Here is a 26,338-nt window from a genome sequence, read left to right as displayed (position 1 = left end):
TATAAATACAATAAATATATCACGGCTGGTTGGTTTTAAACGTTTTCAGTGCTTTTGCAAGGGCTTACTCTGTGTGGAAAAGCTTGTCTTCTTTAATAGAGAATCATAACAGCAACCAGGTAAAGGATCATATTTGCAATATGCTCATAATTGGCCATTTAAAATATTGGTGTATAATTCCACCTTGTATTTTGCTGAGGAATGTGAGCTTTGTTGTTAAGACATCACAGTCCATTCAGTATGTTATTCTCACTGCTGCAGAGAGAGAAGGGGCAACATAGATAGGAAATCCCAATGCAAGAGATGTTCCAGGGAAGCACCAACATGCATTAACTCGATATTGGAAATGAACGACCAATTCCGTCTGGTTGCACGACAGACGTGCCTGGATTTGAGGCCAGGTTTGAGAGAGGAACCAGGCTGAAAGGCTGTGAGTTGCCATCAGCACAGCCTATCTGGTGGTGTCACATGAAAACCCTTGGAAGTGGAGATGAGGAGAGGATGGGGAAGTGCAGGAGAAAAGGAAAGAGACTTAACTCATACAGGGCCCTTTGTCGTCCAATTCGCGGAAACGATAGAAAAGGGCAAGTGAAAGGGGGCTGCAGAATGATATTACCTGCCAAAGGGTGGATTGGGACTGAGTACTTTGTCTTCCTGGGTTTCAGTTTGTGGATTTTGTTGGCCACTCGGCTCTCAACAAGGGATGGGTATTTGGGGACCCTGGAGTTGTGGGACAGTGTCCATGGATTATGGAAATCCAGGGGGAAGGCATTCCCTAGAAGTGTGACAGCAAAGGCTGCCTTCCTGCCCCAGCCCCATCCCAACCAGAAGCCAAGTTCTATCAGGGCTGTGTGTTAATATTGGCTGACTCTTCCATGGCTGGACAGTTGCTGCCAGAGATAGAGCACTGCATGAGTTAGTTACCTTTAGGCACATTCATTCTCCCATGGATGTCTGCACAGATGTCCCGGGGGCCACCCAGGGGTAATGCCGTGGTGCTTGACTATTTCTGAGCTCCACATCCATCTGGCTTTTCCACCAGGATTCCTGAGTGTCAGTCATCTGTGAAGCTCCTTTAAGGGAGCTTCCATGAGAAGGGGGGATGGCGGAAGGGAGGTACCATGGAAATGGCACTACTTCTCTCAGCATCACCCAGATCAGGAAGCCCTGGATTCAGTACACCTGGGTCAGGAAAGTTCTTATTCCCACTCTAGTGGAGGGGTCAGTCATTAGAAATAAAATACAGATAGAAAAGGCATCCTCCCTAAAGCGAACCATAGAACCAGCAAAGTGCTATGCCACCACTGAGGTCTCCGGAAACAGGATCAAGCCCTAAACATCATTCATCATCTTGAGTCCCCATATCCTGTGTCGGGCACACACCTTGTTACTCTGATGTGCAATGGCAGTGCATTCAACGTAAAAAGCTTCCCTCTATTTGATTAATGCTCCCCCTGTATCCAGAGAGAGAGCCGTGGTTCCCAGTTCTGCTTTCAGAACCCTGTTGTAAGTCCATTGGTCAAATTTCCACTGGTGTAACTGAAATCACAGTCTGAACCTTTCTCTCTGACCAAATGTGACATTTTGCTGATGCCATTAATAACAGGCATTTCCCCTGCAAATAGAAAGAAAAAAAAATTAAGGTGCAACAAGATCCTGTAACGTCTCTAAGTCCTTAGTCTATCAGAGTCAAGATGTCTGTTGCAAGTACTGCTGATTACTGTAAAGCAATTCTGAACAAATAAATAGCCCAAATGGCTCAGCAGTTTCTGGTGTAATTTTAGCTCTGTGCTCCTCCAAGAATGTACACGATGAATAGGTGAATCTGTAATACATCTACAATTAATTCTATGTACAGCAAGCAGCCCTAGGGCTTGCCATGTAGGAATAATGTCAATAAACAGGTATGCTGTGGACCATGGAAATGTGGTCTTTATTAGTTGGGCAGGAAAGTTTTGACCATGAGCTAGGGTGCTGTCTGGAAAAGCAAACAGTTCAGTTACAGATCTTCTTTCTCCCCCCATGCAATTTGCTGGAATCCAAAATCTACCACTTAAATGTACCCCTGGTAAAATATAAACCAATGGACATACCTCTCTTCTCATTTACCACTGTGTAAATCAAGGCTGACTCGTCATGAGCAGAGCTTGGCTGGGTAAGTAAATGTCACATACGGGAAGGTTTCACCTCTGTCAGTGACTTTGCAAGTGCAGCTCTGTGAACTTGAATGCGAATCCCCAGGGATATTTTATAACCTAGATGCATAAAATTTCATGGGAGAATTTCTCCCAAGGCCCTTTCCCCTCCAGCGTCTGTAGCCATCATTCCACAAGAAACCCAATGCCCAGACACCAAGCATTTCTCTGATTTTTCATGCTTTTTTAACTTTTTGTTTCCAAGGCTTCGCTCGGCATGGCAGAGGGACCAGTTTCCGCTTTGAAAACCCTCCACATGCGAGTGCTGGAGAAAGGGGTTAAAAATGAACAAGCAGATTTTTTATATATATATATATATATATATATATATATATATAAAGTAAAAATATATACTCTACATCTGAAGTTTATTTAGCTCCTTTGGGACAGTGGCGCGGCACTACGTCTGTAGTAAATCGCCAACATTTTATGACTGTGCTGGCACCGAGTCAAACACACATCTCCTTGGCTTGTGTTGCTGTGTTAAAGCAGGCAGATTCCAGTATGTTTTTCTGTTCGCTGAATATTACTATTGACGGGGCAAGGGAAGCACTGCCCAGCCAGAACTTGTAGCTAACTTTTATTATTATTTTTATTAATAGCTCTATCAGGACTTAATTATTTTGATGTTTCATTACTAAAGAATCATCCGTCCCCGTCTCCCCCCCCCCCCCCCCCCGAGCCATCCTGACATTAGATCTCTGCAATTTGACAGATGCAACATTTTTATTTTATTTTGGTTATGATTTTATTTTTATTGGGCTGATGTTAATAATTGGAAGTTTTCAGAGGAACTATTTATTTATCTATCTAAGTTTGCTGTTACATACAGAAATATATATATATATATATATACACATATAGAGCATGTGTGTGTTTGTGAGAGAGAGAGAGAGAGAGAGATGGCTGGAATTTTCAAAAGACCCTAAAAGACAGGCACCCAATTCCCACTGAATTTCTTTGGAAAATCCCAGTCCACATGTTTATCTTCACACAAAACCACCAAGCTGTGCATCAGCTAAGGTTGTTGCACATGTAACACACCTGACACAAAACCTTGAAAACACGCAAATGAAAAGGTAAGCTACCTAACCTCTGCTCCTCCATGCAGAGACATACGTCTCCTCTTGAGCACACCTACTCTACATCACAAAGAGCATACCATGACCTGAACTCTGCCCCAGTCAGGATACCAGCCTTCTAACACTCCCACCCACCCCTCCATGAAGAGACCAGACTTCTCCCTCCCAACCCATTGTCCGTTCTCTGCAGATCTGAGAACCCTCGTCTCCTCATCTGTGGGGACTTGGAGCTCTGAGTTGCAACTGCACAAGGGGAAGGCTCTATGCTGCTATGGAATTGGGTGATCGGTGGAGAAGACCTGTTGGATCACCTAATCCAGTCCCAAACTCAAATCAAGATCATGCCCTAAAGTAGAGTCTCCATTGTTTTGTCCAATGTGATAGAAAACTCTAGTGCTTCCATTTGGAGGTAAATTCAAGTCACAAAGTTCAGGTCCAAAGTTCAGGGAAGTTTAGATCCTGGACTTTGTCTGGGGCTCATTTCTGCTTTTCCGAGGGTATTCCGTGGTCTAGTTAGGTCTTTCTCCTAAGGACATTTTCCTCTGATTCTCAGGCTGAGTTTCACCGTTCCCTAGTTTCATACCATTGCTCCTCTTCATGCCCCTCTACTACTTTAAACAATTCCTCTATCTTCATGATGTTTATACCATTCAGGTGTGTGTACACAGTTATTGTTGTATCCATTAGTCCAACAATTAGTCCAACAATCCATTAGTCCAACAATCCAGGCTAATCCTATTTCTTTTCATTTTTACATGTCAATAGGTCCCTCCAGATCTTTATTCACTTTTGTTGCTCTTCTCTGATTTCCTTTCAGTCAGTCAAAATTTTCTGCGGGTGTTAACTCACCAAGGTCTGAAAGATGTGTGTGTGTTATTTCAACATAAAAAACAAGTTGTTATATCTAAAATTCATAAAAAATGCTTAGCACATACATTGCCTTTTAAATTTTCAAAGTCCTGCCTAAGACATTATAGAATGAATCTTCACATCTGTTAGCTCCGAGAAGATAAAACAGAACCCTTTTTCCCACCGTTTCCCTACTATGCGCCTTCTAGTTCTTATTCTATGTTAAGGTAATTTGAATTCTGCCTGATGACATGAGTGATCTTGGCCTTTGCTGGTTTCTTCTTTCATACAGCAACTGGTGGATTTATGTAAAGTGTTCTGGCTCTGGCACTGATAAGGAGCAACAATAGCAGCTGGGGGTTGGTTTTGGAAGGAAACCTGCGATAATATAAACTGATTCACTGCTGTAGTTCTGAGTGTGCAAAGTCTGAAAAAATAGCACCGTAGGCCTGATCCAAAGCCCACTGAACTCAGTGGGGGCATCTTCCATTGACTTCAGCAGGCTTTGGCCCCAAGAGATGTGTAGAATCTTCAGAAGTGTCTGGCCCATTTTTAAAAGTGACATGGACACATGGGACCCTAAGTCTTATTAAACTTAGCTCCTGCATCCAAGTCACTTTTTTGAAAATGGCTTTTAAGTCACTTAGTCACTTTACAAATTTTATTTTGTCTGCTCTTGGGCTATTAGCTTTGAACCCAAATTAGGGTCATTTAAATGCCATCCTCTTTAACCTTCTCAGTGATGATCATCATAGCAGAAACATCCCCACAAATATGCATATCTGAGGCACCTGAGACATACCTGCAACGTGGTCCTTGGAAACGATGTTGTTTAGACCACAGGTTTAAGCAATGCATCTAGTGAAATATTCTTTTGATTATTTGGAAAGCGAGATGTCTGTTACTGTCTTTTAAAAATTACGGTAAAACGCTGGGTTTTCTAGCCATCTTATTGCCATCAGTTTATAACAAGCTCATGAATGTTTTTGAATGACCCTCAGTGGGTTTTATAGCAGCATCAACTATTAAAATATAAGGTGTCCAGCCAAGAAGGCAACACAGAGATAAAGATTCTGCAGAAATGTTGCAGATTTATTTGGGGTGGGTGGAGAATATTCCCTGCTGAATATGGAAAAATTCCCTTGACATGTTTCTGGTTTCCACCTCATTACTAATCCTTGAGGCCGTCCTCTCCCTTATGCTCTTTGACTTTGCACATCATTGCACCACAGTTGCTAACCTGGGAGACCTCATGGTGAAAGAATAATATGCATAGCCCGGTTTTAGCAGTGGACTATTGGAGGGCAGTGTGGGACTTGTTTTCATACACACAATACTGTAGTATATGCAGAAGAGCTTTGAGATTTCCCTAGTCTGAGAAGGAATATCGAACAGTGGGATTAAATACGTGATCGGAGTTTATATAATACTGTACCAATAAGGAAAGAGGGGGGAAAAAGGCCATGTGTGTTTACAGTCCCAGAGAAGAGCGTTTACTCTGGTGTATCAATAGCCTTGTGTTGGGTTTTAGTGGCATAGAGTTTAGTAAATTAGGAGTCTTTAGGTACTTAGCACTTTAATGGTTCTCACTAAGAACATAATTAAACGCTAGACCCCTTAGGGAGAAAAACCAGTTTATTGTGTATATTTTTAGAATCTGTTACCAACCCACATAAAAATCTGGTAGATACAAGCCAGAAAGCGTGCATTAGCTGGAACTTTGAATTTATTTATCACAGCGAGCAGCCCCCCACCAGATATTGCTTGAGAATCACGTGTTACAAATCTGTCCCATGAATTATGGAATTAATTTTCCCCAATCTTATTTCAAAACACATGTGTGGTGTTTTTTCTTACTGGTGGAGGTGCAAGGCAGGGCTGTAGGTTTATTATAGTGGGTGGTGAGTTGACACATGCAACCATGTTGTTGCAAACAGTTTTATATTTAAAAAGTAAAAACATTTTGTGGGATCCTCCAACATTGCAGTTTATTCTAAGACTGCTTAACCAAGGTTTCCTTTCCATTTCAGTTATGAGTTTGTCTTGCAGCTGGTTAATTCAGTTCATACAGGGCTGCTGCAGATACTGAAGTGGATCACAATCACTATCTCTTGCTCAATTCTCTCAGGAGAGCAACTTCTTGGAAGCTTTCTAGGATGCATGAGGTTATGAATCAGCAAAGAAGTGGAATTGAAGGTTTAATAACACCCCCAAACTAAACCCTCTTAAAAAGATGATGGAATGTTTCCCTCTTCCCATGGTTTTGACACTGACGCTTATTCATGACACAGCAGAGATGTTTTCACAGGAAACAATTGTGCTAGGAAAGCACTCAGCGTGCCAGAGTTATGCAGTTTTGCAGGTTTTCCTCTTAAATGCCAGCATATGCTCCATGTACCTTCACCCAACCTCGACTATACCAGTGGGTATTCCACAGGTGGAATGCTTGGGGGGAGGTGAAGGAGGCGGAGGGAGAAACCACCCCAAGCTCCAGTTGGCAGCTGTTGACTTGAACACACAAGGAAAACAGAGAGAAATTTCCCAGCGATGCAGGTGCCTGCGTGTCAGAGTTGCTCTGTCTCCGACTTGCTCTGGAACGCGACTTTTGCCTCAACACCCTTTCCTGAGTAAACACTCGTTTCTCACTGGGAAAGCTGCATAGCGCTACACCCTTGTTCCACAACCATATGGAATGCATTCCGAAGGAACACACACACACAATGCGCTCCCCTGGGCTTTTCTCTTCTTTTGCTCCCTCTCTTCTCCTCACCTATCTTTTAATGAATTTCTCTCTCTCTCTCTCTCACTCACTCACACGCACACACACACACACGCACACATACATACACATACACACACTTTTCTTTTACTTACCATATTTTAGTTACACAAGATTTATGGTTTTGAGCGATGGCTACAGTGTTGGAGAGGAAGGTTACATTATTGATAATGTCTTGATAGGCTCCATATGCCTAAAACCGTTTCCCATCAAAAACACTTCTTTCCCTCCATCGACAAATCCTCCAAGGAGCCATGTATGGTTTGTGATGCTGCTGCTGGTGCATTAGAACGTAGGTCCCTTGGGTCGGGGACTTATTTGACTCATCTCGCCTGTTGCACCGTCTCTCATCTACCAACATCTGTGTATAGATATTGAAAACAGGAAGGAAAAAGTACTGGGCTAACATGACCCTGCGTTACTGACCCCATGACAAATTGCTAAGCTGCATCTGTTCTCTTTTTCTCTTGTTTCTATTCCGGGATGAGGATTATTGATAACGAATATGGCCGCTCACCACTTAGTGTCATCAGGAGTTGGGATAAATATCAGCAAATCCATCCATGGAGTCTGGGCTGTCCCCAAACACAGGTACAAATGTCTCTCTAAGCCAGGGGCTCTCAACCTTTCTGGACTACTGTACCCCTTTCAAGAGTCTGGTTTTTCTTGCATACCCCCAACTTATACCTCACTTAAAAACGACTTGCTTACAAAATCAGACATAAAAACGCAGACGTGTCCCGGCGCACTATTACTGAACAATTGCTGACTTTCCCAATTTTACCATATCATTATAAAATAAATCAATTGGAATATAAATATTGTACTTGCATTTCAGTGTATAGTCTATCGAGCCGTATAAACAAGTCATTGTCTGTATGAAATTTTAGTTTGTACTGAGTTCACTCGTGCTTTTTATGCAGCCCCTTGTAAAACTCGGCAAATATCTAGATGAGTTGATGTACCCCCAGGGGTACCCCTAGTCGAGAACCACTGTTGTAAGCCGTGACTCAGGCTGGGTCTACGTCACAAAGTTTTGCAAGCTTAGCTGTATCAGCTCAATGTGAAAAACTCAGAGTAGGCACAACTGTACCAACAGAAGAGTGCTTTCGTTGGCACGGCTAATGTCGTTCAGAGAGCTAACGTGGCTGGGCTGGCAGAACTCCTTTTGCCAGTATTCACGACGTTTCCACTGTGCCAGCAGAACTATACCAGCAAAGGCTCCGTAGTGTAGACAGTCTCTCAGATGGACTCTTCTCCTGTTTGCTTTTCCTTCCCCTACAGAAGGGGGAGCTTCAGAGACTTGGCTACTTCTCTGCACAGAAGAGGATGCACAGAACCTCTGTGGTCTGGCAATCCCTTGAGAATAACTTTCTCAACGCCTGAGTTTGATGCGCCCCACACTGGCTGCCTTTCTCAAGGATCCAGGTAGTTTCACTTCTGGTCCTTGCAGAAAGTGAGGCAGTGCAGAGAGTGAAGAGATCGATGCACGTCTTCACAGCACGCCAACCGCAAGATACAATGGCAAGACCCCTTTATCAGGGAGGAAGAGGGGTGAGGGTGTTTGCCACCTTTACCTACCTTTGTCTCTTTTAATTTCAGATGATTATTTGCAGGCCTTCGACCCACTTTTCCATTCCCCAGTTTTGCTGGGTAAAATTACACCCTGTAAAATTGGTTTCAGAGTAGCAGCCGTGTTAGTCTGTATCCGCAAAAAGAAAAGGAGGACTTGTGGCACCTTAGAGACTAACAAATTTATTTGAGCATAAGCTTTCGTGAGCTACAGCTCACTTCGTCGGATGCAACTGTAAAACTGACACTTTATCCAGTTTGGTTTTGGTTTAACGTGCCCTCTCTCTCTCTCCCCCTCCCACCCCCCCAGCCTGTCCTTTCTAAAGGGAAATGTATTGCCTTGCAGTTTTGGAGGCAAGGTGGAAAAAACCCTTGATGAATCTCTCTGAAGTACTGGGGATTGCTTGTGAAGAATCAAACATCCAGATTAATTTAAAACAGTTCCCAAGTGGGGGGAGGGGGTCGAAGGGCCCCCAGTGGCATTTCAAACCGATCATCTTGCTGAACCAGGATGTATGAACACCATGACCCTCTGCCCCCTTGTTGTACTGGACTTGGCAGCGTTCCTTGACCCCTCCGATTGCTCCATCCTGTCCCTGTGTCAAAGGAAGGAAGGATGCGGTCTCTTGTCCTGGGGGGGTTACAACAGCCTCAAACCCAGATAAAGCAACAGCTTTATTAATTCCAGCTTTGCTAATAGGGAATTACAATGGTTGTGGGATTTGGCAGTGGCATTGCCATGCATAGTACAATACTTTCCCTGGATTGTTTGTATTTTTGATTTTGCTACAAATAATTTAAAGATGTGTTGTGTCTCCTTCAATTAAAACGGTGATTTTCAGCTATTGTTTTTGCTGTCAGGATTTTAAAACAATGCTAATAAATTTGAGCTTTTGTTAGACATGGTAAGATGAATTGTTAACTCTTTTTTTTTTTTTTTTTTTTTTTTTTTAAGTGTAGCATTTTTATCAGAGGCGGTTATTAACAGACATGAGTTTGTTTTAGCCTGGATGGTAGGATAAGCAGGTTTATTGCACTGCGTAGAAAACTTCCCCGTGTCAAAGAAAAAACTCAGGTTGACATATAAATAATTTGGTGCAAACACGAGCATCTTAAACTGACACCCCGCATTTGGAAGCACTTAGTTAGATTGTAAACATATTGAAATCGAGCCCGCCTCTGAATCAGAAGACCTGAGTTCCTTTCTCTTCCTGGTTCTCTGACCGACTGAGTGGCGTGACCGTGAGGAACTCATCACCCCCCTCTTTCCCTTTGTTTCTCTAGCTGTATCACCTCTTTTATGATACTTACCACTTGTTTTGATTTTTTTTTCTTCCCCAGTTTTCGGTTTTACAGCAAGAAAATGCAAAATTTGGACTGAAAAGGAAATGGTCTTCAAAAATTTTCATTTTGGGGGAGGGAGGGAGGTAGGTCGTTTCCTATAGAAAGTTTCAACAAAGTATGTTTAACCAACTCTGTTAGTAATGGTAGTGGATGTGGCGGGGACTCATTGCTACATGACACCTTTTCTTTACTCTTTCAGACTCAGCCAGTACCCAACCCACTAGCCTATTACATGCACCGGTCGCCATGGTGGTTTCACCAGTTTGAGACGTTAAGCAATCACTTCATCGAGCTGGTCGTGCCGTTTTTTATCTTCATGGGACGTCGCATGTGCATCATTCACGGCATTTTACAGATTCTCTTCCAGGTGAGACTTTCCTGCTTTTGCCTTATTAGCGTGCTGGCTTAGTGAGTGGTTTCTGGGGGCATTTGAAAGACTTTGGACGCCTCCCCCTATTTTCATATGTGTCGTAGCATGACTGTACAAGGTCTAGGGAAATATACGAACAAAAATGGCAGGGGAATTGGATGACTTGGGTTAGGTTCCTAGTCTGAATCCAGCCCAGATTAACGGTTATTCAAAATCATTGGCTCTTTGGTGAGCTGCTGGCCGTGAGTACCTGATGTCAGTGCATTCCCTACAGATTTATCTACATCACACTTGGACCAATTAGAAATCTTTTGGGCAGAGAGGACATGATTAGCATAGGGATTCAAATGAAACGCTGACTAGGCCAGGACTCCAATTGATGGAGGTGGATGAAATTTTGCTAGTTATCAAAAATAGATTTTTTTTTTATGAAAACATTTAATTTGTTTTCAAAATTTTCTGTTCTTTGAAGAATATTAACAAATGTTCATGGAAAAATGTAACCTGTTTGTCATGGTTCGAAATGTTTGTTTCATTTTTCTGTGATATCAACTCTGATCACTTTATTTTGAAAATAAAAATGTTTAATGTAATAAGGCAATCCATGAAAAATTCAAAAAACTGAAAATCACAGACTGTTTCTTTGCTAATTCACATCTGAATCTTTTCCCTCAAGTGCTTTTTAAGTAAACTCCAGCCATTCTGATTCTCAGGCCCATCTCCCAGGTTTTGTTAAATACTCTCTGTTCAGTGTCTCTTCAGCATTGGGAAGCTCATATACTGTAGCTGATAGCGCTTTTGCAAATACGTGTGATATATAAACTGGAGAACAACTTATAAACTGACTGGGCAAACCACAATAATGCTGACTGGATTTTAAAAGACCGGCATGAAAGCAAGGGAATTTTGATTTTGTGATGAAATATCCCGCCTTCCCAATCACATTCTGTCACAATGAGGCACCACAGCACATGTAGTCTGTTTGCTCTCTTTACACACCTTGTGGTGCTAGAGTTATTACATTTTTGATGCCATTTGATGCCTTATGAAGTCTCTCTTCTATGCTACAATCACCGGCAAATGGGAGCCAAGACCAAGGCGTGGTATAGTGCGCTAGAAATTGATTTGTTTACCATTTGATTGGCTCTGTACTGGAACAATCCAAGATCCCACTTTAAAAAATAAATCTGATCCACGTCGGAGTCTTTGATCCGTAAGAACTTAGTGCCCAGGTACATCTCACTCCGCACAGTATGCCCAGCAGTAGCCCCATACAGAACTAGTCAATATTCCTGTTGAAGAGTGATTGTTATAAAGATGACGACGCTGATAACTCTAGGAGGATGAAGAGGTTGTTAGCTGCCTCTCATGCCTTTTGTCCAGGTGTTGTTTATTATTTAAGAGTGATATCCTGTCACATGGTATTGTGCAAATATATAGCAACTCTAGGCAACTCTTCGGAATTCCTTCTCTTGTTTTTAACCTTAGTGTCTTACAGTAGCGTCAGTCAGATTTATGTGGTTAAGTCAGATATTCTGTGGCTGCTGCAGTGTATTCTTCAGTGTGCTAGAAAGAATAATTTCAGAATCAATCTACATAGCTATGGTATTTCTAAGGTGCCTATTACTTCAGTACCCGAGCACTATAACGCTTGCTGAGAAATCAGTACCACCTGCTTTGGTGCATAGTTGCCATTCTCCTCAACTCTTCCTAAATTACAGTTTAAGGGCCCAGTCCTGGAAATAATGTAAGAGATCTATGGGCCTTATTGCTTGAAAAGAGGAAATTTTCAGATAAGTACGGTTCATTTTCCTAATGTGGTAAACACTAAAGGTTTACTAAGTAGCTCTTAATACAGAGTATTGATAGAAAACCAGCTCTTCTTAAGTAATGGATTGTGCTAGAAATCTCTCGTGTGTCAGTTCTCCTAAGTATTGATATTCAATCATTAGCGCTAGATTGGCTGTTAAAATTCAACCACTGGGCAGTTGATAGGAGCTGGAGTAGCAGCTTTGCGTTGCAGGGGTGTGTGATGGTTTTGTTCAGTTGGGATGCATGCATTTGTTCAGTTGTGACAGCTGGGCTGCCCCCAGCTTTGGACTGGAACCATATGCAGGGTGGTGAGCCATGTACTTGGATTTCCTGCAAAACCACAAGTTCATTCAATTATGGGCCCATATTCGAACCTGAACTGAGTTTTGCATTTATAACAAAACCCTAAACCAAGTAAATTGTGTTTGGTTTTGAAGGTTTGCTGCCAAGATTTCAATGTTTTGCATTGCTTTGAGGAAAAAACCATTTTGTCATTCAAATCCCTCCTCCCAGCCATCCCCCACGAACCAAAAAGATGCACAAATATCTCTGCATTATCCCTTTGCTGGCTCTGGCTTACTGTATATTTGGAGTCCTCTTACATGTAAAACTAATGCTGAGCATCGTAGCAAAGAAAACGAATGCTGCCCACTCGACAGCCAGAACCAAACCTGAAGACAACCATTCTAAATTCAGCTTTCCTGACAGAGCCAGAAAACTGGCTAGCAACTTCTCAGATGACCCCCTAATGGGCAATGCAACCATTTGTATGCTACAAAATTTAAAAGGGGGAGCCACTGGGATCTGAAAAAGAAAGGTACGTACAATAAAGACTGGTAATGACATAATGTAAGTGCGGCCATCTACCCGCCGTTTAGTTGGCACTTTATTGATAGTTTGCCATTACTGACCTATTTCTATCACAAGGGGCGTCTGCGAGGGAAAAAGGGTCTCAGTGTAATAAGCAACCCTGGAGCCTTTATAGCATTTCAACAAAAACCTGTTTATTTAATATTTACTGCCCCTTTCCTTCATTCAGAATGACTTTTATTGACAATACTTCTGCTCTGCAAAGGAAGCCATAAAGTTTCATGTTGATATACCACTTAATTCTGTTTTTCAAGATTTGAATTGACATTACATGCAAGTTTTATTGGACATTTTATAATTGTTATTGGAGTCATGGTGGCTAGGCTGCGTAAGTGTATTTTTCCAGATTCCAACTGGCCTGGAGAATATTGCTTTGGCGGGAGTCCCCCCAAAACCTGTGCGAATTATTCCTCTGACTATTTCACACTGTAATGAAAAGGTTTAGGGAAGAGCCTTCCATCATTGCCAATCCTGATAGGGAGACGGTAAGGAGCGTGTGATCCCAACAGAGCGGAGGACTACACTCACAGGGTATGACTCGATGACAGAATTACAGTCCAGTTATGCTGTATTGTGTACTTATCATTTGCAAGACACAGGATACCCGTGGGTGACCTATTATGGGGAAGCTATGCAGCAGATCTGTCTAAACGTGAATGAAACATACGCAGTGACTCTTGTAAATATAGATATATAATATGCTCATTTTTCCTCCTCTGTTGTTCAAATATTTGTTGTGATATATACACTGCATTTAAAGAGAAACTGACAGTGTTGGCTGGCCCCAGATTTCACCCTCCTCTCACCCCTGCCGCTAAAAAAATGTTTTTTTCTTTCAAAATATCCACCCCACCATAATTGAGAGGTTTCTTCCCTTCTGAAACCAGGGGCTGTATCAGGCTTAAAACCCAGAGGCTGGGCTGGGGGACCAGACAGCAAATCTAGGTCCTGTCCCTGATTTGTTTCTTGGAAATGCATTACATGCATAGATACAGCACCAACCCTTCCTTGTCGTGGCATTGTTCATGTGAGCAAGGCAGGGAAGTTGAAATTGATGGGAATTGTGTGTGCTAGACACCAGCCTGCCCAGCAGGCTCAGAGAACTTGAACCAGGTAGGAAGAGTGAAGACCTGTGCTACACACCTACCATCTTCACGAAACCCCATGGGTCTGAGCCAACTAACCAGAGAGCTAAGATTTTAAGAATGCTTCAGCCTTGTAACTGCAGATGATGATGATGTTGGGTGTGTATTTTTACTGTCTTGGGTGTGTTTTCTGGAGTAAATTTTTGGCCCATCCACCTTGACAAATGTCCCTTTAACTAAAGCTGTCTCTTATTTCACTCTCTGGCTGGTTTCCTAGTGAGTGATGTAATTCCTGTGAGCCTGAGAGCTCCCAGTGCCAGAGGGCACGGGGCTCACTGATATCAGGTAGTGAGTTTCAGCTGGCCTGACCAGTTCAGGGTACCCCAATTCACTTATGACATAATCTGTGTCTAGTCGGTGTCGTGTGAGTTATCATTAGAAAGCCAATAACACACTGATCATTACAGTTCCTGTGTGGTGTATATGTGGTAAACGCCCAAAGGACTGCAAATGTGAAGGCAATATGGGTCTAAAATGTGTTTGAACCAGACAAGTCTAGGGACTGGGTAAACAGGCATTTTCCAGACAGAGGAAAGGCCAGCACCTCGATCCAAGTGCAATGGCAATCACAGACAGGTGGCCGTTCATTGGCATATCAGCGGCTACAGGGACAGATCAGTTTGCATGGTAGAAAGCCACAGAGGGGAAGAAACCAGCATGGAACCTTCTCCATCAGACTCCATAGCATCTTTCCCAAGAGCAGGGACACTGGTCTTTGAAAAAGATACATTTCAAAAGTTCAGTGGACCATGAAAGAGACAGGCAAAGAACCCCAAGTGATCTCTTACCTAAGACAGCAAAGGAACCAAGCCCTTTGGATTTGTGGGAGACTTTGACAAAGGGAGTGGTCAGCCATCTTCGTAGAAGGAAGTGTGGTAAGAATCTGACCTTAAACCAGGACTGTAGTTTTGTTAAGTCTTGGTCACTAGAAAGTGTTTTTCAATTTTAATTGCTTGTAACCATTTCTATCTTTTATCCCTTATACCTGAGCTCCCGTACAACCTCTCTTTTTGATTAAACAAACGTGTTTTATTTTTATTCTAAATCAACCCCATACTTTGTTTGCCTTGACGTGATGATATCTCCAGTTAAAACAACAAGCTTTCCTCTCTTTAAAGGAGCAATGGACATTATTACTTCTCTGATTGTTCCAGCATGTTTCAGGGCAGATGGTTTGGGGAAAACTTGGGACTTTGGGGGTGTGTTGGAGTCAGTTGGCTAGGAGTAACCAAAGCGGGTGGAGACCAGTGTGTGTCTGAGGTGTAACAAGCAAACTGCTGGAGTTAGAGTTGCTCAAAACGCAGGCACCTAGTATATGTTTGGATGCTGGCTGGGAGCATCCAGGCAGGAAGCTATAGCAGCTGAGTGTTTTACGGCACCAGGGTTACAGGATAAGCAGTGACACAGCCTCTCGCTGGCCTGAATTGCACCTCAGAACACGACACTCCCCAACACGTCAGACAACCTTATTTGTCAGAATCTTCTTAGTGTAAACAGACCATGGTTTAAAAAGCAAGTGACGAGTGAGATGAATGCTGGCTGGTTCCCATTAGAAAAATCATTACTCATCATTATTAAACACCAAATTGCCAAGAAAAAGGCTTTGAGGTTTACAGTTATGGGTGTAGTTCTTGTAAGCATCTGCACACAGGGATACTCGCAATCAGATAATAGTGCCCAGAGCCCATTTGCCCAGGACCAAAGGTGAGTCAAGAGAAAATGTCACCCAAGATTTCAGAGCAGCCCAGCCAGCCCCCACCAGCCTTTTATCCCCAGGGCAGGCTCAGAAGCAGCTCTCGAGCCACTAACACAGCTGTGCACAGTGTCTGCCAAGGGGCCAGGTGCCTCTGCTGGAAGACTCTCTTTCACAGCTTGGCATGCACGTCCCGCTACAGCTGGCTACGTCTCGTGTGTGTCCATGTCCATAAGTGCCAATGATTCCCTGATGCTGGGAAAGAGATTGAAAAAGGCCATTCTCATCCCTTGATTGATTGCAGTTTAAACCCTAAAACTCCAAGACAATACACTTTAACCCTCAAAGAGATTGTTGTGGAATCAAAGCTTTGGGGCCGTGTGATTCCGACTCTGGGAGAGCTTGTGTCAGACTTTCCATAGCTTAGTAACTACGGCTGAGCGGCATGGATGGAGTGTTCATATGTTGCCATATGATTTTGTATGCAGCGTTTGTGACTATCATTGCTTGACAGCGCTGTAGCAACAGGCGTTCACTCTGCAGTGCGATGCAGAGCAGCGTCCCAAGAGCCCTCACCTCTGGCCATGTTCCCGTGGTCCACACGTCATGTGTTCGTTTCCACAGATTTAATAACACAGCCAAGTTCTCATATAATTAATATTTTATATATTGGAGATTCAGGTGGGAATTCTGTATGAATGTGACCCGGGCACACGATGGGCAGATACCGTGCAAGCTTCTCACTTCTTTCCCCAGCACGGCCTTGCCGGTGCAGCTCAGCTCTGACCTGCAGCACCCCCTGCCTCTGCAGTCCTGGTCCCCACACACCTGAGTCGGTTCCTCAATCTGCAGCTGCAGCATCCTCCGTTCTTCCAGTGCTGGGCCTGCATTCTTCCTGCCAATGAACCTCCAGCCTTATCCAGACTGCTCCAGTCCTGGGGGCTGGCTTAAGCAGACTATCAAACTGCACCCCTATTCTCTGCTGGGCAGAAAGGGAGATTCTTTTCAGCTTCTGTCAGGATTTGACGTCAGATTGAGCCACGGAGTACTCAGAAGAAGCCTGAGTGAGTTTAATCTGTGCTCACAAATGAGCATTGAGTCTTTAGAACTCTTCAGGGGCCTGCTAAAGATGCTCTTTCTGGATCCGCATGAACATTCTGAGACTGCTGTTTGGAGTCTGTACCGTATTCACTGGGATACTTCACAGGGGACAAGAGAACGGCCACTGGAGATAGCGTGGTCCAGTGGATAGGGCATTAGACTGGCCATCAGGAGACCTCAGTTCTATTCCCATCTCTGCTACTGACCTGTTGTGTGAACTTCGGCAAGTCGCTGTGCCTCTGTTTCCTCTCCCAGCCTTTATCTTCCCTGTTTAGACTGCAGAAAGTTTGCAGATGACACAAAAATCGGAAGTGTTAAATAATGAACAGGACAGGTCACTGATACGGAGCGATCTGGATCGCTTAGTAAACTGGGCACAAGCAAATGATATGAATGCAAATGTGTACATCTAGGAACAAAGGGGGGACTGTATACTGGGAAACAGTGACTCTGAGAAAGATTTGCGGGGGAGGGTTGATGAATAATCAGCTGAACGTGAGCACCCAGTGCAACGCCATTGCCGTAATAGCTAATGCAATCCTCGGACGCATAAACAGGAGACTCTCAAGTGGGAGTAGACCAGTTAGTTTATCTCTGTTTGGCACTGGTGCAATTGCTGCTGCAATACTGTGCCCGGTTCTGGTGTACACAATTCAAGAAGGATGTTGATACAGTGGGGCGAGTTCAGAGAAGAGCCAAGAGAATGATTAGACAATGAGAAAACATGCCTTATAGAGAGAGGGTCAAGAAGCTCCATCTATATATTATAGACCAGTCAGCTAACTTCAGTACCCAGAAAGATAATGGTGCAAATAATCAATCAATCAATTTGTAAGCATCTAGAAGTTAATAAGGTGATAAGTAGCAGTCAACATGGTTTTGTCAAGAACAAATCACATCACTCCAACCTAATAACTTCTTTTGATAGAGTAACAAGCCTTCTGAGTGGGAGGGAAGCAGTAGATGTGATATACCTTGACTTTAGTAAGGCTTTTGATGCTGTCTCATGTGACCATCTCATAAACAAATTAGGGAAATATAGCCTAGACCAGTGGTTCTTAATCAGTGGTACATGTACCCCGAGGGTACACAGAGTCTTCCAGAGGGTACATCAACTCATCTAGATGCTTGTCTAGTTTTACAACAGGCTACATAAGAAGCACTAGCGAAGTTAGTAAAATTTCATACAGACTATGTATATATGTTTCTACTGCTCTATATACTAGACACTGAAATGGAAGTACAATATTTGTATTTCAGTTGATTTATTTTATAATGATATGGTAAAAATGAAAAAGCAAGCAATTTTTCAGTAATAGTGTGCTGTGACACTTCTATTTTTATGTCTGATTTTGTAAGCAAGTCGTTTTTAAGTGAGGTAAAACTTGGGGGTACACAAGACAAATCAGACTCCTGAAAGGGGTACAGTGATCTGGAAAGGTTGAGAGCCTCTGGCCTAGATGAACGAACGATAAGGTGGGTGCACAACTGGTTGGAAAACTTAACAAAGAGATGGTTCGGGGGTGACTTGATTACAATCTATAAATACCTACACGGGGAACAAATATTTAATAATGGGCTCTTCAATCTAGCAAAGAAAGATATAACATGATCCAATGGCTGGAAGTTGAAGCTAGACAATTCAGACTGGAAATAAGGTGTACATTTTTAAAAGTGAGAGTAATTAACCATTGTAACAACTTACCAAGGGTGATGGTGGATTCTCTCTTGGTGATAATCAAGACAGGATGTTTTTCTAAAAGATCTGATCTAGGAATTCTTTTGGGGATGTTCTATAGCAGGTGTAGGCAACCTATGGCACGTGAGCTGATTTTCCGTGGCACTCACACTGTCCGGGTCCTGGCCACTGGTCCCGGGGGCTCTGCATTTTAATTTAATTTTAAATGAAGCTTCTTAAACATTTTAAAAACCTTATTTACTTTACATACAACAATAGTTTAGTTATATATTATAGACTTATAGAAAGAGATCTTCTAAAAACATTCAAATGTCTTACTGGCACACGAAACCTTAAATTAGAGTGAATAAACGAAGACTCGGCACACCACTTCTGAAAGGTTGCCGACCCCTGTTCTATAGTCTGTGTTAAGACAAGATGATCACAGTGGTCCCTTCAGGCTTTGGAATCTATGGCTCTATGAAAAAAACCTCTTTGGAGCCAGGACCGTGTCTCTCATTTTGTTTTTACAGCTCCTCGTTATATGGGGCATCCAGGTTGGGATTTTTAGACAGTTACTGTCCTATAAATAATGATACTAGTCCCTGCTTCTGGTGAACATGCCCAAATGGGCATGCCCTTTTTAAACCTGATACTTATTCAAAATAGATAAACTTGGGGAAATCCTGAACCCCAAACTTTTTGAACTTCTGGCAAACCCATGTTTGGTACCTAGAAACCACAGTGATAAGTGAATCAGACAGACACAGGTTCACACTGTTGTGGGTAAAATCTGCAGCCTCCAATTAAAGGTGGTTGGCTAACATGTTTTGATGATGGTTTTAATAAGTGGTTCTCGCCCATTGTGTCTGAGGAGAGCAGTCTGCTGGTTCTTAAACAGAGATGGGGCCTGAGCCTCAGAGCATAGATCTGGAACCAAAATACACCCAAGTTCAGGGGAAGTCAGACCCAAAGTCATGTTTGTTGTTGTTCATCCTAGCAGCAGTATTTCAGCAGCTTCTGGAGCCACAGCTGAGATCAGGGCCCAGTTGTACTTAGCTGCATACAAGCACATCGCAGTGAGAGAGTCCTTGCTCTGAAGATTTTACAGTCTAAACAAACAAAACAGACAAGGATGGTGGATGGGGAGGAGAAACACAGAGTGGGGAAGTGACTTGACCATGGTTGCACAACAGAGCAGTGGCAGAGCCAGAACCTGTTTCTACTGATTCTGTTCAGTTCTTCTATCTAGGAGGCCACGCTGTCTCCTGTCTCTCTTTGGAAGTATTGTATTTTTCCACTCCATTCTCTTTCCCTTGAGTTTCTCTTTCCTCCGTGTGCGTTCGCTTACAACCACCCACAGCAGCACGTGGAGGTCTAGAACAGGCGTCCATGGGTGAAATCTGAGAGGGGGAAAAAACACATACTAGCTACTTTGTGGGTGTCTCGCTGTTCTTTGCAGCTGGCTCCGAAAACCCTGAGGTTGCATGTTTCTGACAATGTCCAAAGCACAACCTACACCAGCAAATTTATTTCTTGGCTCCTTGAGCCAGGCTGTAAAATTACACCATTTGGCAAGTGAGTTCATGAGGGGAAGCGAGAGGAAAGCCAAGAAGTAAAGGAAAAGCCACCTTGCCCTCTGCACTGGCAGGTAGCGTCGGATTAGCAGTGCCAGCAGGTTTCAGCTGCCAGAGTGGGAAGGGTGGGGATGGTTACAGCAGGGTGGCGCGTGTCAGTGTTGCCAGTGGGAAGTCTCCCAAGAGAACAAAAATAATAATAATAAAGAGAAAGTGGGGCAAAGAGACGTGTTGGAAAATCAGGGCGGATAATTAACTTTCGTGGCACAGTTCTCAGTAACGCAGCAATAGAGAGACAGGCCGGGATTTTCAAAGCAGCCTAAGGGATGTAGGGAATAGGATTTGGGCAATGACCTTCCTGAGGTCTTTTGAAAATCCCAACCTCTGAACCCTAGGTCCGATCTCAGTCTGTCTAGATACATTGATGTCAAAGGAGTTACTCTAGGTAATGCTGCTTTGAGATCAGACTTGGGCCCACAGTTTAAAGAGACAAAATTAAAGGGCCTTAAACAACATAAAATGATAAATTCATTGAGTCGCTGACAATTCCTTGTAAGCACCGTGCGTCGATCCTGCTTCCTGTGGAAGTTTGGCCATTGATCACAGTGGGAATTGGATGGGCCTTGGGCGGGTAGGGGCCATGTATATAAAGGAGAAGCTACAGTGCAAACAAAGCAGGCTTCCAAGCCTTGTGAGGGTCAACTATTAAATCCTCAGAAGCCAATATTCGTTCTGATTTGGAGTATCTAGAAAAACCATTCCTCAGTCCTCAAGGCACCGTCACCATCCCCAACCCTTTGTGCAAGCAGCTGTAAAGGAGAAAGTAAGTCTTGTGACTCATTGTGGGACTTTCACGGGGGGACGGGACACTAAGAATCAAAATAGACTCTGGAGATCGGTGTGTGACTTTACCAAAGAACATACCCACTGTGGGGTAGTAAAATTCAGGGACGTGTTTGTGGGCAAGAAGGAGGCCCAGCCTCGGAAATGAGGCCTATACATTTGGGTGCACTGCACATCTCAGTTTAGCAGCTGAGCACGACAGACGAGTCATCCAACCAACCTAGATGTTATATGCTCTTGGAAGTATAAATAAAAGGAAATATTTCTTCACACAATGCACCATCAACCTGTGGAACTCCTTGCCAGGGGATGTTGTGAAGGCCAAGACCATAACAGGATTCAAAAAAGAACTAGATAAATTCATGGAGGATAGGTCCGTCAATGGCTATTAGCCAGGAGGGGCAGGAATGTTTGCCAGAAGCTGGGAGTGAGCAACAGGGGATGGAACACTTGATGATTTTATATGTGTGCAACGGGGGCGGCAACAGGGCTCTGGGGCACCCGGCACTGGCCACTGTCGGAAGACAGGATACTTGGCTGGATGGACTTTTGGTCTGACCCAGTATAGCTGTTCTCATGTTCTTATGTGTATCTAGGTTAGAGCTGGTCAGGTTTTTGTAGAAGATGATTTTGACAGGGTTTTTTTTTCAAATTTTTGCCACAAAAAAAAAAATCACCTTTTATTTGGCCCAAACCAAAGAAATTTTGATGAAAACAGATTTTTTTTATGATTTTTCACTTTCATTTTCTTCAATATTGTTTGCAGAAAATAAAATACATATTTTGACCATCTTTTGTCCAAATGCTGAAAATGGACAGGTGCCCACCTCAGCAAACCCCTCACCAGGCCCGCTGACAGTGGGGGGTAAAAGGGGCAATTGCCCTGGGGTGTGGACGATTTAAAAGGGCCCGGGGGCTGGGCACCCTGGGCCCTTTTAAATCGTCCGGGCAGACCGCAGGTCGCACAGGCCTGCCCCTCATCTAGCTCATCGGTTATTTCTGTATTTGGGACAAACTGGCTGTCTAGCCACATACACACAAATTAAGTCATGCTGCAGTGTCACAGCTGCAACATATTGTGTTGCTAACTTAGGAGCCAGCAGAGGTCACAGCAACCGCCAAGAGAAAAGGAAAAGAATAATTAAACAGCCTCCAACAGCCCCTCTTCTGTAGAAAGTACCTGGATCCAGTATTTGTTTTTACTTGTCATAAATTCAATATGTTGAGCTTATGCTGGTGTAAATTAGGAGTATCTGGGGTTACACCAGTGTCAGACTGCTGTGAGTGAGGCCATAAAAGAAAGTTCAGACAGTAATTCTGGATCCAGTGCCCTAGGGTTAGATTCTGATCTCACTTACACTGGAGTATAGGGTTACTCCAGATTTACATCTAGGATCAAAGGACTGGTAATGGAGCCTTTTACTCACACCGGGGAACACTTACTCACAGGAGTAGTTCCATTTAGCCTATTGGGGCCGTTTGAATAAGTGCTCAGCAGTCAAGCTGGCTGCGAATGATCATTGTCCTGTGAAGATTTTTGAGGAAAATGGGTGGATGCGGGGAGAGAATCATTTTTGTAAAATAATAATAATAATAATTGGTGGGGGGCTTTCATCATGAGTTTTTCATGAGTTTCCACGTCGGGAGGTGGAGGGGAGCTGTAATGGGTGGGGAAACATTTCTGTGGAAAACTGCCATGCAGCCGAATTCACCAGCACAAATAAGGGCTCTCAGTGTGGCCCAGAATTTGGGGCCCGGGTGAGGGATGTTGGGAGGGGGGGGCAATGAAGGCTGGGATTGCTCTACTAAGATTAATAACAGTGCTCACAACTGCAAGATCCCTGTGGCTGTTGCTGAGTCCGCAGTAATACTGGCTTACCCAGCGTTGGAACACGGCTGCCAGAACTCAAGGAGGACACCCACTTCAGTTTAGTCTGACCCCGCACTGTGACCGTTCCACAACGTGTCCTTGAATTCACAGGGCTCACCAGTGCCTGCATTGCCTTGATCAACCAAAACAAGCAAAAGAAACTTGAAGTCAAAGGAGTTAGTGTGGAATTTCTGTTGCAGTTTAGCCATTTTACATTAAATACCAACCTAATCAAAAGCAATCCCGTTTAAGTTAAAGAATCCAAACAATTTCAACATTTCTATAGCTGATTTCACATACAGCCTGATAACTATTACAGGGAGAGGCTTCCATACCAGACACAAGAATACCAGCTCATACCACCCCAAATTGGATAAATAGCATTACTCCTATACTGGTGTCTGGTATTAGTTAGCAACAAGTTAAGTTCTTTCATTTTGCAGTAGTCAGAGTGACTTAGAAACACTTACTGTTAGCCATAGGAGTGCGTTTAATTAGCTTCTGATTCCGAGTTCTTTTTTTTTTAAAAAAATCATTAAATAAAGTGTCACCCCTACCCAGTGCTATAAACTCTATTTTGATTGTGGCTGCAATAACCCCTTTGGGCGTCATTCAAATTGAACTAAACAGTTTCTAGAGAGTGCTGGTTTCTCTCAAAATAAACCGAAGCCCGGCTTTGACAAGCTCTAATGAAAAACAAATTGTTATATTACTTAGAAAAATAATTTGAAGGAAGTTTGAATTAGTTGTAAAGGTGGAAAAGGTTCAGCTACTTGAAAATAGAATCTTGGAAGGTATTTATTTTAACCAGTAAGCCAGTTGCCTTGAAATACAGCCTTATTTGTTTCAGAATGCGCCTAACAAGAGACATGAATCATGCAGTTAATCAGTATGTGAATTTGATTAATTGGAAGGGGGACCGTCAGTGATTCCAAAAGGCGGGGCTGCCTGGCAGTATTCTGAAATGCAGCTTTCGAGCTGGTGGGATATCCCATCAATCATGCTGCTCGCACTTGGAGAAAAACACAGGAGAAAAACCACAACCCCGGGTTTTGGAATTTTTGATTTAAAATAAAATCTGGTTATTTGGGACATTGCCAAAATTCACGGCCAAGGTTTTCAAAAGTGGCTAGTGGTTTTGGGTGCTTCTGTTTTTGGTGGTTCAACTGGAAACACCCTAATGCGGCTCATTTTCAAAAGGGTTGAGTGCTCAGCACTTTCTGAAAATCAAGCCCCTTTAAGGTGTCTCCAGTTGCTCATCCAGAACTCACTTGTCCTTATCTGTGCTGCTGCTAACACTTTATGTTGTTAAACTTGGGAGAAAAAATTAAAATCTTAGGCCCTGATCCTGCAATAGGATCCATGCGGGTGAAGTCATTAGTGGGTGGGGTGGGGGAAGAATCCCCATGTGTGCTGCATGTGTGCAGGAATCTGCCCATGAAAACACGACTGCAGCATTAAGGTCTAAGTTAATTTTTATCATTTGCGGTAGCTGTTGACTTCTTTGCATTTCACTGAGTTTAGCCAATGAAAACAGACTGCCTGGTTTGCATTAGCACATATTGCCAGCCGCATGTGTTCAAAAGTGACAAGTCAGGCCCCTAAAATCATAAGATTTCAATAAATAAATAAATAAATAAATAAATGAGTTCTTTGTGTTTGTTTTCTGGTTTTCAGTTCTTTAGGGTTCACCCAAGTCACATTTTCTATTCTGTTCCATGCTGTGTGGATTTTAATACCACCCTCGTCGAGCACTGTCCAGTCACGCATTAAACAACATGACTAACGGTCATGTGTGGTTTGTTTTTCCCCCGAGGGGAATTGTATGTGCAGTGTAGTGTTTAGGTTTCTAAGTTTGGGGGGCGGTTGTTTGTTTGGGGGTGTTTGGGGGGGGCTGGGGGGTGGAATTGGCTTCTTTTTTAACATCTGATTTTCAAGCTTTTTCTCTGTAACAACAAGGGCTAGAAACTTCGCTTTTTAAATGAAAGCTGGGATTTGCATGTAATCACAAGATTCCAGGAGCTGGGGCTTGAAGAGAAATGCCAAAACATCGCAAGATTTGAAATTAAAATGTGAGAGTTAGCAGCGCTGAACTAGTTTCTCAAAAAGAAAAGGAGTACTTGTGGCACCTTAGAGACTAGCAAATTTATTTGAGCATGAGCTTTCGTGAGCTACAGCTCACTTCATCGGATGCATACTGTGGAAACTGCAGAAGACCAAGGTGCCACAAGTACTCCTTTTCTTTTTGCGAATACAGACTAACACGGCTGTTACTCTGGAACTAGTTTCTGTTCAGCTTCTCTTTCCGGGAATGATGTGCTAGCAGAGTGCTGTTGTTTGGGTTCAAAACACTGCAGAGAAATGTTAAAACCCTGTCCAATCAGAGCCAGATTCTACTTTCTCACTGGTTTTAATCCAAATAATGCTGCTGAAGTCAATGGAGTGATTCCAAATTTACACTAGTGTAAATGAGATATTTACCTTGATAATTATTCATTTACAGTAACTGGTACATTTTAAGGCTAGAAGGAACCATTTATAGCCATCTAGTTTGACATCCTGCATAACACAGGCCAAAGAATCTTACCAAATAATTTTTGCATAAAGTCCGTAACTTCTGTGTGAGCTATACTGTAGCTTTTAAAAATATATCCAGTCTTGTTTTCAAGACTTAAAACGATGAAGAATTCACCAACATGTCTCTTGGTAAGTTGTTCCTGTGATTAATTACCCTCATTGTTACAATTTTTCATCTTATTTCAAGTCTAAATTTGTCTAGTTTCAGCTTCTAACCACTGGAGTTCATTATGCTCTTTTCTGATCTTTACACTAATTTTTTTAACGATATGTCACTAATAGTAGCCATAGTCTTTTTTTTTTTTAAACAGTCTAAATTTGGGGACCCAAATTTCCTTGGTGTGGTGCCCTTTTACATAATTCTGTGTATGTGTTAAAGTTAAAACATGCATGCTCACACACACACTCTCTCTCTCGCACGCTCACACACACGCTCTCACACGCGCGCGCACCCCCCCCCCACCAAACTGGTAGCAGATGGCATATTATAAACGTGGTTTTTTACGTTTATAATACATGGGGGTTTTTTTAAGTGAATTATTTATTAGTGTCTGGTTTAGATGTGTGAAAACAAAATGTGTCTGTTCAAATGGAAAATAGCAGAGGGCAAGTTTGGGTTTGGTTTAGTTTTTTAAAAAAAAACAAAAACAAAAAGGATTTCACTGTTTATTCAGTGACTCCCAAAAACTTTCCGAGCTTAGCTGGGAGGTAATTCCACAGTTGCTGCCATTAACCCTTTTCCTAAATGAATCGATGCCCAGAGCTCTGTTGAAGCCCACAATGCCTTTGCATGACAACCATAATGCTTGTCCCTTCTGTCAGTTCATGGCTGTGCTTTCTGCTGCAGAATACCAAATAATTGAGCCTTGAATAACAAATGAGGGAGTGGATCCTCAGCTGATGTAACTCAGGGTATCTATGTTGAAGTCCATGAAGCTACAGTAATTGGCAGCTGCTGCTGATCTGGCCCCAGGCATTCAG

At 42.9% G+C, this 26,338-nt stretch overlaps 1 protein-coding gene across 1 annotated transcript in view; it reads left to right on the top strand.

Moving 5' to 3' along the window:
* The window catches only part of LMF1 (lipase maturation factor 1), a 340,017-nt gene that overhangs the window by 229,880 nt on the left and 83,799 nt on the right, over positions 1–26,338 (top strand). The window contains exon 6 of the mRNA XM_074965056.1: positions 10,021–10,188. Within this exon, the coding sequence (XP_074821157.1) occupies positions 10,021–10,188 (168 nt within the window). The remainder of the gene's footprint in view (positions 1–10,020; positions 10,189–26,338) is intronic.

Source organism: Natator depressus, chromosome 10 (genome assembly GCF_965152275.1).
Source record: "Natator depressus isolate rNatDep1 chromosome 10, rNatDep2.hap1, whole genome shotgun sequence".
Classification (NCBI taxonomy): domain Eukaryota; kingdom Metazoa; phylum Chordata; order Testudines; family Cheloniidae; genus Natator; species Natator depressus.
The sequence above is the reverse complement of the archived record's forward strand: the minus strand, read 5'-3'. Positions and strand labels throughout refer to the sequence as shown.